Source organism: Elaeis guineensis, chromosome 1, assembly GCF_000442705.2.
Source record: "Elaeis guineensis isolate ETL-2024a chromosome 1, EG11, whole genome shotgun sequence".
In the NCBI taxonomy this organism is placed as follows: domain Eukaryota; kingdom Viridiplantae; phylum Streptophyta; class Magnoliopsida; order Arecales; family Arecaceae; genus Elaeis; species Elaeis guineensis.
The window spans coordinates 111,488,045-111,502,943 of NC_025993.2; the positions used below are offsets into that span (position 1 = coordinate 111,488,045).

General features: G+C 36.9%; 2 protein-coding genes across 2 annotated transcripts; both read right to left on the reverse strand.

Moving 5' to 3' along the window:
* Window positions 1–171: 171 nt before the first annotated feature.
* On the reverse strand, window positions 172–6,083 carry LOC105038540 (endoglucanase 9). Its single transcript, XM_010914380.3, has 6 exons — window positions 3,673–6,083; window positions 2,577–2,786; window positions 1,872–2,165; window positions 1,630–1,779; window positions 1,146–1,421; window positions 172–836 (listed from the first exon to the last, which is right to left on the reverse strand). Exons 1-6 carry the CDS (start codon window positions 3,877–3,879, stop codon window positions 507–509), a joined length of 1,467 nt encoding a protein of 488 aa, XP_010912682.2. The 5' UTR covers window positions 3,880–6,083; the 3' UTR covers window positions 172–506.
* A 92-nt stretch (window positions 6,084–6,175) lies between these two features.
* On the reverse strand, window positions 6,176–10,809 carry LOC105038541 (uncharacterized). The gene is made up of 2 exons (XM_010914382.4): window positions 9,542–10,809; window positions 6,176–6,573 (listed from the first exon to the last, which is right to left on the reverse strand). The coding sequence occupies exons 1-2, from the start codon at window positions 10,496–10,498 to the stop codon at window positions 6,445–6,447; spliced, it is 1,086 nt and encodes a 361-aa protein (XP_010912684.1). The 5' UTR covers window positions 10,499–10,809; the 3' UTR covers window positions 6,176–6,444.
* Window positions 10,810–14,899: the final 4,090 nt, after the last annotated feature.

Sequence of the window (14,899 nt, forward strand, 5' to 3'; positions counted from 1 at the left end):
GGTTAAAAACTTCAAAGGACCCAAAGAGAAGAGGGAGGGGAAGAAATGCAAAAAAGAATTCACCATTACTAATGGAGTTAATTAGGATCCCATTTGATAACTTGGTACTGAGATAGATCATGAGTTGCAAATATATAAAAAACAAGAGAGGAGTTGTATGCCAAAAAACACTTGTTTTAAGAATTATAACTTTTTGCCTAAAAAGATTACCCTTACGAATTTTTACAAAAATATGTTTACATGTCCATGGTCCGAACTTGCATAGAACAACAAGTTTCTGATTGTAGTTGGCATATAGTGAACAACAATCAGAAACTGAACTATTGCATTGTCTAAAAGATTGTCCAACTACTCAAGCTTTGGAAATATCCAACGGGTAGGGTTGCAGAGGATTCGAACTCCTTCAGACTGGAGATACATATTTAAACAAGTTACTTTGAGACATTCTTGTAGCCAAGTTAAAAGTTATAAATAGTTCGGTAGAAGTCATCAATAAACAACTTCTTTCAAGGTCTAAAGCAAGCTGCCAAGTAAGAGAGAGTTCCAACAAGTGGAGCATTGATGTATGTGGCTGGCTCCGATTGAGCATAGTTGCTCCGGTCATCAGAGAATTCATCATTCTGATCAGGCCCTCCAACTACAGCCCCTATCAAAACATTTGGATTGGCATTGGTAGCATAGTAAAACTGAAAACCCTGGTTGCAACCAATGTTTTGGGAGTTGGACAGAATGCTAGAGATCGATGAGCCTCGGTGGTGGATGCGCTGAGGGAAATTGTTGCCAAAGCCTACCATGTATGACAGCCCCCTTGGATTGTCTCCCAAGATGTAGTCCACCTGAAGAAGAGAAGCAAAGAATAGAATTTAGACACTAAATGATGTCTATAAACCTACCTACATTGGCATTACTTGAGTCTCTGAGCCCATATAAATTTTGATTCAGATATAGATCAAACACAATTAAACAGGCATGATAAAAAAAGTTTTGTCATATGATGCCTGTAAGTCTACCAATACATATGCCCCTTGTTCTCTTAGTCCAGCTTTTGCTAGCAGCTAAATAGAGAGCCTCAACATGAGCTCAAATTTTGAAATCATTTTAGACTAATTAAAAATCAAACAAACAAGACATGAGCATGCAGTTACCTGTTTCTGAACTACTTTCCTCAAAATGGATGGGGTGACAACCATATCACCACAGCTGAAGGTTTGTTTGGAGATCTTCAGGTATTTGGCATAGACTGATAGTAAGAAACTGGCAGAGGTCACATACTGCAGGTTGCTCCCATTCAGCTTGTACAATAGCCCTCCTGGTGTGTAGTTTACACTCCGAGATGAAGAGTCTGGTAGAACACTGCACACAAATCTCTCTGCTTGCTCTTTGAACACGGAGGCTGCTTCGTTCTTCTCCACAAGATACCCCTGTAAAATTCAAGATTCATTATATGCATCTCCTCCATGATCCGACATACTAGAATGACTCGATCCATCTTATAAGAACATATGAAAGAAAGCAATTAACGCGATCAAATATAAGAACTTAAGCATGTTAGTAATTTGATAGAATGTAGTGAGAATTCTATAGAAATAACCAGGTGATATCAAAAGACAACTAGGAAAAAGAGCATACACGAGCCAGGAGAACGCGAGCACCAGGAATCTTGTTATCCCAGCTAAATGTATCTGAGTCGGAGTTGATGCCAAGAGACTGAACATAGCTTAGATAGGAAGAGTTTTGGGTGGCCATGAGCAGCCATGCAGCACCCCATAGAAGTTCATCCTAGATCACAATATAGTTGGTGATTTTTTCTTGTTAACGTGCATTACATTGAAAAAGTGCACACATCAGTGCATGAAAGTGGGCAGCATTACTTGGTAGCCAGAGTAAGAACAATAGAAGGGGCAGACAACAGAAGAGAGGGAATCACTATAGTTTCCTCTGTATTGGTTGGCGAAAGCAAAGGCCTTCTCTGCAGTCTGTAGAAGCTTCTTGGAGTAATTCCCATCGACGCGCCTGAACACAAGGGAGGCGGCTGCGAGGGCAGCAGCTGTCTCAGCTGCAACATCAGAGCCTGGGTTTGAAGGGGTAACCTTGTAGACAGACCGAGGTGTGCTCATGTCCTCTGCTCGTTGCCAGCATTTGTGGTCAGCATTTGGATCACCAACCTGCTCTCAGTTTACATCGTATGCATCCGGGTCAGATCATAATCTCTGAAAAAATTTCTTTTTTGTTCTCTATTGGATTCCATATAGATAATTTGATGAGTCCGTAGTTCTCTCATCAGAATATTATTGTTATCGATCCAGACATAGGCTTGGTACTGTAAATCAGAGAAAAACATACATACAATGGCATGAAAGGATTTTACAGATACAGTGGCAAGGCCACCTCAATTTCTGTTGGCAGCATTTGGTGTCATCAAAGGAAAACAAAACATGGTACAAGTAATGGTACTAATTAAATGTAATATAGAGTCTGCATTTGTGAAAAGTTTTTGTTCAAGTAAACTGAAATGGGTCATTGTGACAACTTTTCATAGCAGTCTAACAAAGAAAAAAGGACTTGATATAACAAACCTGAACATAAAGAGCTTCAGGAAGAGCACTGCAGGCCTTGAGGAGGTAGTCAGTGCCCCAGCGCACTGCTTCTCGAGCATGATCTAGTTCCCTGGGCATCCATATCCCAAATTCTAGGACACTCCATGCGAGCATTGTGGTTGTGAAGGCCATGGGGAAGCCAAATTTAACATTGTCTCCAGCATCATAGTAGCCACCAGTCAGATCCACCTGAACCATTGGGAGTTAGACTGTTGGTCAGAAGGATGCTTCATTATTTACGTCACAAAAATGATCACCAATTTATTTTTTTTCTTAAAAAAAAAATCTACACTTGTTGTCATGAGCAGGGTGACAGGAATTCACCTCTGTCATTATTACACAGGACATTACTATTAGCAAAGGAAGAGTGAATAAGATTAGGGAAAAAGAGACAGAGAAAGAGATAATTAGATTTGGGTGCTCCGATGTGGCAGTCATGGATTCTGTTATCAGTTTGCGTGTTTGAAGATTTGATTTGGAATTCATACCAAGCATACTATCAATACCTTTTTAATTATGGGCTAACAAGAAGCACAGTGCCATCAACTTGTTGCATATAATAAGATTCTCCCAAACAAGGTAACTCTATATTATTTTTCTGGCATTTTAAATTACCTACTTCTGATCTTATCCTCCTTGGTTATGCAATAACTCTATTTTTACACTTTCATTTCGTGATATAAGCATTTAGCGAAGTGCTATTGGATGGTTGAACATTAACAACTGTTCCCAAATTTAGATGGCTGATTTTTTTGAGGGGTGCAGAGAAAGGCATTTAAATTAATCATTTGGATTTGTTTTTTTTGGTAGAATCATTTGGATTTGTTAGTGTGATCAATTATCTTACCAAGTCATCCAACTGGTGAGTGAGGTGCTAACTGGCTGATCAAAGGCCCATTGGCATTCTTTTTTTCTTTTTTTCAAAAAAAAAAAAAGAAAGAAGCCATGCAAATTATTTAGGCTATTTGAAGCCTCATGAAATTACTAATCAAATTATGGAAATCTTAAACCAACTGAAGAAACCTTACAGAATACTATAAAGTTTGTTAGTTCAGATGATATGAACAAAACCTACGTTCTCTGTCAATCCATCGGTGAGCCCGGAGTCGGTCCTCCACTTTAAGTTCTGTCCTGGTGGAAGCTTTCCTGAGCGTTGGCCCTCAAAGAAAATGAGGGACTTTGAAAGAGCATCCCGGTAGTCATGGTAGCCTGAAACACCAACTGCTGCAAAGCCGACAAAAATGCCGAGAACCAGAGTCTTCTCCAATCCCATTTTTCGCATCAAATTGCAATAGTCTGTCCTAATGTTCCCTTCATTAGTTTAAAGCAAAAGGGAAGAGGTGACAGGGTTGTAAGTCAGTTATTTGCATGTGAAGGGCTATTGTCCTCTAAGCCAGAGAAATCTAAACAGCATGTAATCAGGAGAGAAAATGGTCTAATTAAGGCAGCTAACTCTGGGATAACTATATATGGGTGGCAATGAATGAACAGGGATAACTCACTATTTGGAGGGGATTTGCAGTTTAACTAAGAATGGGAAACTTGGATGCTTAACAAATAACAAAATAGTATGAGTGACATAACATAAATCTCAGATCCATTTCTTTATGAATTCCAAAGAACATTGCAAGTTACACTTCAGTCAAAGAAGCTTTAGATTTAAATTTATAAGCAAGCCCATAAACTCTGGTAGTGTTAACGTAGTGCACTCATCCATGCAAAGAGTGCAACATCTTTTTCCTAGCTATTATTTACTACCCTAGGTTCCAACCAAGGAAGCGAGAGTACCAACAAGAGGAGAATTTATATTTTTAGCCAGCTCTGAGTGACTGTAGTCCGTCTGATCATCTGAAAAGGCTTCATTTTGATCAGAATCACCGACGATGGCGCCTGTTCAGATATTAGGGTTAGGGTTGCTGGATTTGTAGTACCGAAAACCAGTTGGCAGCCAATGGCAGTGGGGTGGCTAGCCTAGGAGGGCAAGGAAGAGCCTTTGTGGTGCATCCTCCTTGGTAACCATGTACCAAAACCCACCATGTAGGACATCCTTAGAGGGTTTACCCAGAATTTAGTCCACCTGAAAGTATAATTTGGGGGCACATTGATAGGATATTTTAATGGTTATCATGGCAAAAACCTTATAATCCTATAATCTACCTAACAAAATAATACATGAGAATAGAATACTATTACACTTCCATTCTAAGAATTTACTAATGGCTTTTTCTTTTTGGTGAAGAATTCATTTGTTTACTTTTTTCTATTCTTTGAGGAATAATAGAGGAAGTGAGACACTCTCCCCAAATTTAGTAATTGGAAATCAGAGTAAGTGCAGACGTGGGAATATTTACAGATTGGGAGTATATACAAAAGGACCGAAACAGCTAGAATTGGGTGCAAGTTACCAATCAGCAAGAACCACTGCAAGCTATTAGACACCAATATGGATAGTGCCACCCAAGATTTTGTGACTGCTGTTTTAACTGAGCACAAATTTTCCAACTTAAGGTTTGGAGTGTTCTTCAGAGAATTGTACTAGTAGATGCTTTCTTTTGAACAGAAAACCTCATATCCCACTCTTGCCAAATCTGCCAGCAAAGAGCCATTGTGAGTTCATTTGTTTACTTCTCACTCTACGTACATAGCATATAAAATATTATGAAAGTCCAAAAGCTATTTGATTCTTATATTTTTTATACTCAAAATTTAGCTTCCACTGGTTGATGTTCGTGGTTATCCATGCTAGAAAAGGGAAGTGCCACCTAGAATTATGCTATCAATGATTTACACAAGCTGATTGCTTATATATGACTCCACTTATGTGATGACCCTCAAAGTAGGAGGAATATGGCAACTTGATAGCTATGCAAAAAGCTTGATATCATATTGTTCTTTGATACTCAAAAAGATTTTGTTCTTGTGCTTCCAAGGAAGGATTGCAACCTGAAATTGTTTCCCCAGCATCCTGAAAAGATTTTTATTGGCATTTACTACAATAAAAAAATCATGCAATCTGCATCAGAACACAAATTTCGAAGGCAAGGGATTCAAGGGAGTTTTCTTGCATATTCAGGTAGAGGTTTTTTTTAGAAAGGGGATAATGTGCAATAAATAAAGATTGTTCAAACTTTTTTTAGTCCAAAGGATGTAATGTTCCACAAAACAAGCGTATACATGATACTTATGATAGCATCCATCATGTCATGTCATAGCAGACTTGATTGCTTCCTGTAAGTTGCTAAGCTGCAACATTTTAAGAACACAACCCTAAAGAGAAAGGCAAAGAAAGAACCAGGTCATAAAATAGACGTGCAATCCTGTGCTTCGTGACATTCACCTCACAGGACATACAAGAAGCATGCTAGCAGCAACTCGAATGGCAGCCGAACAAAGGACCACGTGTTAAGGATGTAAGCTGACTTAATAGAATGTCAATCACTTTGAGATCTGTGCAGATGGATGGATGACATGGCATGCCCTGTTAATGTTCACTGAGACTGCTGCATCCCTCACTCTTTATTAATCTTGGATGAAATTTGATACTCAATCAAAGCTGAACTAACTGAACCCTTTTGCTGTTTCAGTGTCTGAAATCATAAAATTGGGAATCCAAAATGATGTTTAACAATGTTATTTATGGGTGACTTTGGAATTATGAGGCATCTACATACTTTCTAGACTAAGAAAACCATAAAATAATGTGGTTCTAGTTCACTGCAGTACTCAACCAAATATGGAGAGCTAACCATATTCCTGTCCTGGAGATGCATAGCAAGAGGGAAGGGGCAGAGAAGTACTGTCCACCAGCCACTTTCAGCCCCCACCTAGATGGTATTACGAGATGAGATCATCTCAAATTCACCACGGGCCATGCAGTGACACCACCTGCTGGAACTCTTCTGATGACGGGCACACGTCTCACCACCGTGAATGCTTCATTGAGGCGTGCAGCACGGAGCTTTAACTGGGACACCTTCTGCTTAATTTAATACACAACAGAGAAAAATGATATTCAGGAAACAAAATGCTTAACCATGCCAGAAGAAGGATAGGTCTTTTATTAAGAGTTTTATGTATCAAGTGATTTGAAACCATATATGTAGAGATCCATTCATGGGAACTTCAAAGAAATAGAAGGGATCATTTTCATGTTAGATTTATAATAACTTGCTCATTAGTCAACATCATTCCTTCTTGATCATAACTTCAGAAAAGCTATGCTTTATCTGTAGAAGATCAATATGGAACTAATTAACAGTTGACGAATTGGTTAAGCAGTAGCAACCAAGAATGCAGAAAATCATGTAGCAGCAGATGTCCAAGAGGAAGATTAGTCTGGACCTGAAACTGATGCAAAAGAACTAAGAAATGCAGGAGTTAACTGTTTAAATAAGCATGTTGCAGGAATTACAAATATCAAGGAACTGCACTCTAAATTTTAACTGCCTCCTGTGATGTAGGCAATATACAACAGTCAGAACAATAAAGATGGCAAGAGTTTGATGGGCTCAAAGGAACACTGAGAAGTAGTACTGAAATCCAGACATGCTCTTTAAATAAAAAGGAACAGCTTGACTTCAACAAAAAGCATAGAAAATTATATCTTGATATAAGGCAAGATCCACTAAATCATATTGATTAATAATGACTATCAAGTCATGACAAAACAAAAAAAAAAAAAATCAGTCCACCGCATATGCATGAAATTTTCATGAACCTGCCAAGAAATTTTGCACCACAACAAGCTGATGTCAATAAGATAGTACAGCTGACAAATAAGATATATGTTTAATAGTTCACTCCTCATTTTACATTCAAAGGAATGATTCACTAAATATCATGGGGGAGACATTGACCTGAACTGACAGAAACTACTTTCTCATAATTCATTAGTAGCATTTTAATGTTTTGCTGAAAACCACCCCAATAGATGCAAGAATTAAACATATACTAAGCATGCACTAATGCTAGTAATGGATAGGATAGAAAACAGCACCAATGACAACCAGTCAAGAAGCTGGCATAGTGAAACAGTGACTAGTATGGAGAGTGAGCATGTGCAAGGGCTGTGTGGGGGTGAGGATCTGGTGAATGGGCAGGCAGCCTGATGCAAGCCCGGTATCCAAGCAAAAGATGATACATAACCTCCACCAGGCATTGAGAGGCCTGGGGGTGTAAAAGATGCTGGAGGAGGTCGTGGACAGCAGTTGCAAGGGACAGACCCCTGCATCGATAGGAGACTCATGTGCTCACATCAGCTAACATCGAGCAGCTCCAGGCACATCTCACCAAGTTGGTCATGTTTGAGGATGCAGAGCTACGTTCTACAGCAGCCCCAGAAATTTTACCAGGTAGGAAATTCTTGGGGATGTGACCACCTCTGGAGGTCATTGCCAGAGAGCTTAAAGCAAAGTGGAACCTTGAATTCCAACTACTGATAGTGCTAGAAGAGGTTGTTGGGTTTTGGTTTGTAGTGAGTAAGACATGCTCCAAATTTGGGCACTAGGTCCAGGATGGTTGCTTGCCACGTGCTTGCACTAGAGGCCTAGCAACCAAACTTTATCGCTGCTACTAATGCTATAAAGACCTGTGTTGTTTGTATGAGTCTACTGCACTTGCCCTGCAAGTACTGCAACAAAGCAGCAGCCCTCAATATTGCCTCTGCTGTGGTATTCGACTGCAAGTGGATCTGTGCACTCACCAGCCCAGTTGCGCTGGGATGGCATGACTTTAATTAATAGCTTTAAAATATTACAGATCATAACATGATATTATGTTTGATAGTATATACTAATAGTATATACTAATGGGTTTTTCTTCGATTACTGATTCATGATTAAGGCTTGGAGGGGAATGCAAGGTTAAACTTTAATTCAGGCTTGACTTGATTTAGGTTGATTTAAGGTTATGAAGCAATCAAAACAGGATATGCTCATCCTACACCATATTGCTGCATCTATTAACTTACATCCCCAGCATCCCTCTCTCTCCAATTCAGTTCTTTTAATGTGGGTGAAAAAAATCACCACCGTCCTTTTTACCCCACCTTAATCTTAGAGATAGTAAGGCCTAGTTCTCTCCCTCAAAGTTCTCATTAGACATATAATACTTTCCTTTAGGTGCTTCCCTTAATTAACTTTATCACTTTCATATGAATTTCCCTTCTAACCTGCTCTTGTGAGAATCTAAATGCTAATCTCTCCTTGCAACATATGAATTTCTAATTAAAAAAGAACTCAATTTTGTTATAAGATGAATTCCGTGAAAGGCTAAGACAAGACAATTCCACTTTGGTCATGCTTTTGGACAACACCATGAGGAAAACAGGAATGCTTTTCTTGTATTATTGGCAATAGGACAAATCACCTTTGCATAAAGAGTTTGGAAGACATGTGCATGCACATGTGCCTCCACCCACTCAACTCCCTGAAGCAAGTAAGCCCACCATATTCCCATGCAGTGCATGATTACCATATTCAGTAATCTCAACATTTGGATATATGTTATATTGCATCACTTTCCACTCAATATTAAGAAAAAAGTTCTCTCTATATTAATCACAACTACAAAATTTTTGTTTCACCATAACCTCAAATTATATCAAATTCAAGAAACCGAAGTGCTGTAAATTGAAAGCATGCATTATCCACAACAAACAAAAAGATATTTTTAATCAAGATTCACAAAGATATGAAGCTTATTCAATAACTTATAGCTAGGGTTTTTTTTCCCATTATATACCTTTGCTATGACTAAATTATATCATGCTTGTTTTGACAGTCAGTTCAACCTACTCATAAATCCACAACTACTTTACCATTAAATTTGTAACAGACATCATCAAAGTAGTCAAATCACAATGTAACATTTCTACTTTCTTTGGTCTAAGAACTGTATAAATCGAGACAATATACGTTCAATACCAAGACCAAAGACAACCTCACCTTGTCGTCAAGGGCAATCTTAAGCTGAATGGTGCGGCTCTTGTGTTTCATTTTGTACAATTTCCTTCCCAGCATAACAAAAGCCATAATCGCAGCAGCTATGGAGATGGACCAAACCGGCCTCATCTTACAAACATAAAATTTAATGAAATCCAGTGGCATCTTCCACCAAGCCAATATTTTCTTCTTTCCTTCGCTGTTAGACACACCCTCCGAGGAACCCAAGCCATCTCCCATCTTCGCCAATTCACCAGATTCCTCCACCCCATGCTCCTCATGCCCTGTCTCGATTCCCTCACTTCCCCCACTTCCTCCAAAATCCAAACTTTTTCCACCCTCATCATCGCTAGGTTCCTGATGCCCAGCCTCGATTCCTTCAACACCGACTTCCGTTACGGAATCCCCTTTATTACCAGGTTCCCCCCTTTCGCTATCAGCCGGCGAACTCCGGTAATCCGACGACCCATCGGACCAAAAACCACTGGAATTCTTCACCGGAAACCCACTTCCTGTACATTCCACCTCTCCTCTCGACCTCCCCATGTCCCTAGAGTCTTCCGTTACTGAATCCCCTTTATTACCAGGTTCCCCTCTTTCCCTATCAGCCGGCGAACTCGGGTAATCAGACGACCCATCGGACCAAAAACCACCAAAATTCTTCACCGGAAATCCACTTCCTGTAAATTCCACCTCTCCTCTCGACCTCCCCATGTCCCTGGAGTCAGAACCGGGATCGACCCGAGTAGGGTTATCCGAATCAACGCCACCTTCTTCGCTCTCCTCCTCCAAGGACGCCTTCTCGATACGGCGATTCTCGGAGTCGAGGGAGAAGTAATCCAACTCGATGGCACCGCCATAGGAGTCGCCTTCGCCATCTAAGCCCTCGAAGGCCTTGGGATCCTCGGAGGACTGGGAGCTGAGCAATTCCCAGTCTTGGAGGTCGGCAGCATCTGCCATGGCGGCCGGAGACCTCGAAGCTGGATAGAGAGGGAGAGAGAGAGAGGAGTTGTTTATGGATTTATTTTTTGGGGTTTCTTCGCTCGACGGGAAAAGGATAAGTTCAGAGAGTGATCCGAGGGATAAATAGAGCGGAGCGAAAAAAGTAGAGCGAGAGAGAGGAGTTGTTTATGGATTTATTCTTTGGAGTTTCTTCGTTCGAAGGGGAAGGATAAGATCTGAGAATGAGGAGAGGGAAGAATAGAGCGGAGCGAATAAAGGAAGAGAGAGAATAGGAGGAGAATAAAAGGGGACGGTGGGGGAAGGGGAGAATAATCACTGCCACGGAGTGGAGGAGATACCTTCTTATGCTTTTTCTTTTGGCATTTTGCAGGTGTTTAAATTTAATCCAAGATGGGAATAGATAATTCTGTTGAGATACGTAGGATTTTGAAATTTATAATGGTTACTCTAAAATCTGAAATAAAATATTTTTTTTAATTTTTTGTTCTTTCAAAAAATATTTCTTTGATTTTTTTTTTTATTCACCCGAAAAAGAAAAGATTTTTGGGTTGCTACGCTTAAAACAGAAATAACAGTCTTTCTTATTCTTATCTCTTGGTATTGGATTATCATCAGTTTAGTAAGAAGGCAAATAAGGCTTGACCTAATCAAGTTATCGACTTCTTGGATTTTGGTTCTGTATGCATGATTATAGGTTTGGATTTGTGTTTTGGCATATGGTACAAATGAATATCGAGGTTCGTAGTGAGATGTATCATCCAAGGACATGGCATGGATGGATGAAATGATGAGTCTTACGTTATGGTAGTGTTGATATCTTATAGTTGATTAATTTCCTGTCACTAATTGCCTTCTTGATAGTTATTATCCACTTCTTTCTATAGAATAACAATGAAATCGGCTCCTCTACAATATGTGATGTACCACAATGTGCAGTGCATCTCGCCATTCATATGGATGGCCTGTGCGATGCACTATAGAGGATACATGCTCGCCAACAATAGCAATGATAGGAGAGAAAAATGGTTTGATTATATCCATCCACTTGCTATGCAAGTAAAAGATGGTTTTCGTTTACACATTTTCAACTAGAACAAATATTTTATATTAAGTTCATATGATATTTGCTTGCATTGAACTTTGGCACGTTTTCCACTCGTTGATCCAAATATCAAAATTTTGTCCATGGCTCCAAGTTGGATGCTATAAATCTTCGTCTCTTTCATAATACGTCATTATCATCTCATGTCCTCTTCATGCGTCAATAGCCTTGTAAGTTTGCTAATTCTATCACGTCGCATTAAAGATATGTTTGGATATTTTTATAGAATTGGACTAAAAAATCTATAGAGCCCATAAACTAAGCCATCCATTAAAGGTTGTTCTGTATCAACCAAATACTATCTATCCCAAAACTTTATGGGAGGTCTTTTTTTTCTTTCTCTAATCGAAACATTAAGATTTAGGTTGGATTTGAATAGGTTCTTAGAAAATATGAGCTAGATTGGCCAAACTTGATTCCTATAGAATTTTGAGCCAAATGTTATGGGAATATCTAAACAAGCCTTGAAACTAAAAAATTCTCCATCAATTACTGGAGATGGGGAAGTAAACAAAAATCAAACAAGTAGATAAAAGATCTATCTAGACTAGGCTTGAGAGCAACTTGTGCCCTTTGAGTTTTGGTATAAATTTGGATCAACCCAATAAAACGATGAATAATCTGAACATTAACCTATATTGACAAGTATTATATTTTTCTTAAATATAACTTGGGGACGGTAACATTTTGAGTAAAACTTAGACCTCTTTCTAATATAAGCACTAAGAAGAAAAATGCATTTGATGGAATAAAACCCCATCAGCACACCATGCAATTAACTAAAAAAGAAAAATTTAATACCAATATGCAAGTTTAACCTATTTTTATTGAAAAGTAAAATCATCAAACTTCATCTTTGGCAGCCTGAATTTGTTTTAGGACGACTGACCTTCACTAAATCCTAGATTCATGAATGTCACTTAAAACTTTTAGTTTCGAATAATTATTCGACTGACATATTAGGATATTATTTTTATAAATATTTTGGATATTTTCTTAAATGCTATGTGTTTAATATGATAGTAAGCATAAACTAAATTCAAATTAGTGAGGATGAGAATGGTCTGTATTGGATCTTTTGGACCAACATAGTAAACAAGTTGGATGATGATGAAATCGAGTTTGAAGGCCTAAACTTTTATCCAATTGACATCGAAACTAATATCTATCCTACAAATAGGAATAAAAGTGGACTGGATAATATTCATTCGGACCCATTTTCATAAATGAATCTATCCGAATATGGATAAAAATTTGAGCATCTGACTCATATCTTTATCTGCATTCATATCTGTTAAAGAAAAATATATATAAATGTAAATAAACAACTACTTAATCCATATCCAAATATCCGGTTCAATTTATAATCCTATTTAATTTTATATATCACTTAAAAATTTTTAAAATATATATATAATCATATTAATATGCTATTAATTTGATTTACTATCAATTAAGTAATATCCTCGATTTTGTAGCCATAAAATTTAATTATTCAATTTATATATATATATTTATATTCATCCTTCAAGTATCTGATTTGTATCTAGATCCGTTTACAATAAATATGGATATAAATTTTTACTTCCGATTAACATCCATATTCATATCTATATTCATCAAATAAAACAAATATGCATATGAATATACTCATATCAGATCCGCATCTAATCCAATTTTCACCCTACCTGCAAATGACCTTTTTAGGCATCTTAATCGACTTGATTATTTATTTCTTAACAAATCTAAAATTCAAAAATTCAAACAAAAATCTTTCAAGAGTTTCAAAAAAGTTATTCTAACCAATAAAAAAAAAGGTAGCTCAATGTACAGAGCTCTAGCAATTGTGGGGTTTGGAAAGGATTAAATTTATATGACCTTAGCCCTTCATGTGAGAATATTCTCAAACATACACTTTTATTTACATGAGATATGTTTGGAATTATAATAACAATCTCTATATTCATTGAGTAGATAGGAGGTAGAAATCTCTACTTTATTCAAAATTTTCAAAAAAAATCTTAAAAATACATAGAAAATCAAACCCACCATGAAAAAGATTTATCTTTTCTAAAATTATATGAAAACAAGAATTTTTAAATTTATCTTTTTTAATTAAAAATTTCACTTACCTAAAATCTTTTTGATTAGAACTAAGCTTCTATACTCAAAAATTCATGGATTAAAATTAAACATGCCATATCATGAATACAAATCAATTGGATTCTTGTCCCCTAATCCCATCATAGAAAAATAAAAAAAATTCTAGAATTCTATAAAAATAAAAATTTTCTAATTTACTTCTTTAATTAGAAATTATACTTATCTAAACCCTTTTGATTAGAACTAAACTCAAATTCATGGATTAAAAAAATATTAGTTAATATATATTATTTATAATATAAAATAATTTTTATTAAAAGATTTTATTATTGTCTGTGCAGAATGCTAGTGGTCATTCAATCCTAAGTCACATATTGCGTTACAAATGGGACCAATATTAAGAGAAATTCTCTGTGCACCGCAGGCGGTGTAGAAAATCAGACATGAAGGACACCGTCTTATTTGATTGATTCATGTAGTTATCATTTTTTAACACATATTTAATATTTTTAATTTTATTTTTTTATTTAAAAATTTAAATGATGAAAATATCTCTGCTCTTTGAAAAAAATCATGACATCCTATATCCATATTATGACATCCGGCATGCAATAAGTCATAATTTGATACTGGATGTTGTAATATGTCATAATTTTTTTTCAAACAACAGGAGAATTTTTATCATTCAAAATTTTCAAACAAAAAGTAAAACTGTAGGCATTAAATATATGTTAAAAAATGATTAGACAAAAATATCCTTTCCATATTATGATATCTTGGGTCATGTTATGATATCCTACGTGCAGAAAGTCACAATTTAACGTAGGATGTCACAATTTTTTTTAAAAATGAAGAATATTTTTGTAATTCAAAAAATTAAATGAAAAAGCAAAACTATGACCATTAAATGTGCATTCGAAAGTGATTGGATAAAAATACCTCTCTCATATTATGACATCCTGGACCATATTATCACATACTGCATGCAGGAAGTCATAATTTGACGCAGAAAGTCATAATTTGCTTCAAATAAGAGGGGCATTTTCGTCATTTAAAATTTTAAATGAAAAATAAAACTGCAGACATTAAATATGTATTGAAAAGTAGTGGTTATGTAGACCAATCAGACAAAACGGGCACTCTATGTCAGATTTTCTACATCGTCCGCGGTGCACAAAGAATTTTCCCTAATA

Excerpts from the sequence above, each read along its gene's own strand:
- LOC105038540 (XM_010914380.3), bottom strand. The coding sequence starts at position 3,879 with ATGCGAAAAATGGGATTGGAGAAGACTCTGGTTCTCGGCATTTTTGTC. Across the intron at positions 2,787-3,672 it reads CCGATGGATTGACAGAGAAC|GTGGATCTGACTGGTGGCTA; the intron begins GTAGGTTTTGTT and ends CCAATGGTTCAG. Across the intron at positions 2,166-2,576 it reads CTGAAGCTCTTTATGTTCAG|GTTGGTGATCCAAATGCTGA; the intron begins GTTTGTTATATC and ends AACTGAGAGCAG.
- LOC105038541 (XM_010914382.4), bottom strand. The coding sequence starts at position 10,498 with ATGGCAGATGCTGCCGACCTCCAAGACTGGGAATTGCTCAGCTCCCAG. Across the intron at positions 6,574-9,541 it reads AGATTGCCCTTGACGACAAG|AAGGTGTCCCAGTTAAAGCT; the intron begins GTGAGGTTGTCT and ends TAAATTAAGCAG.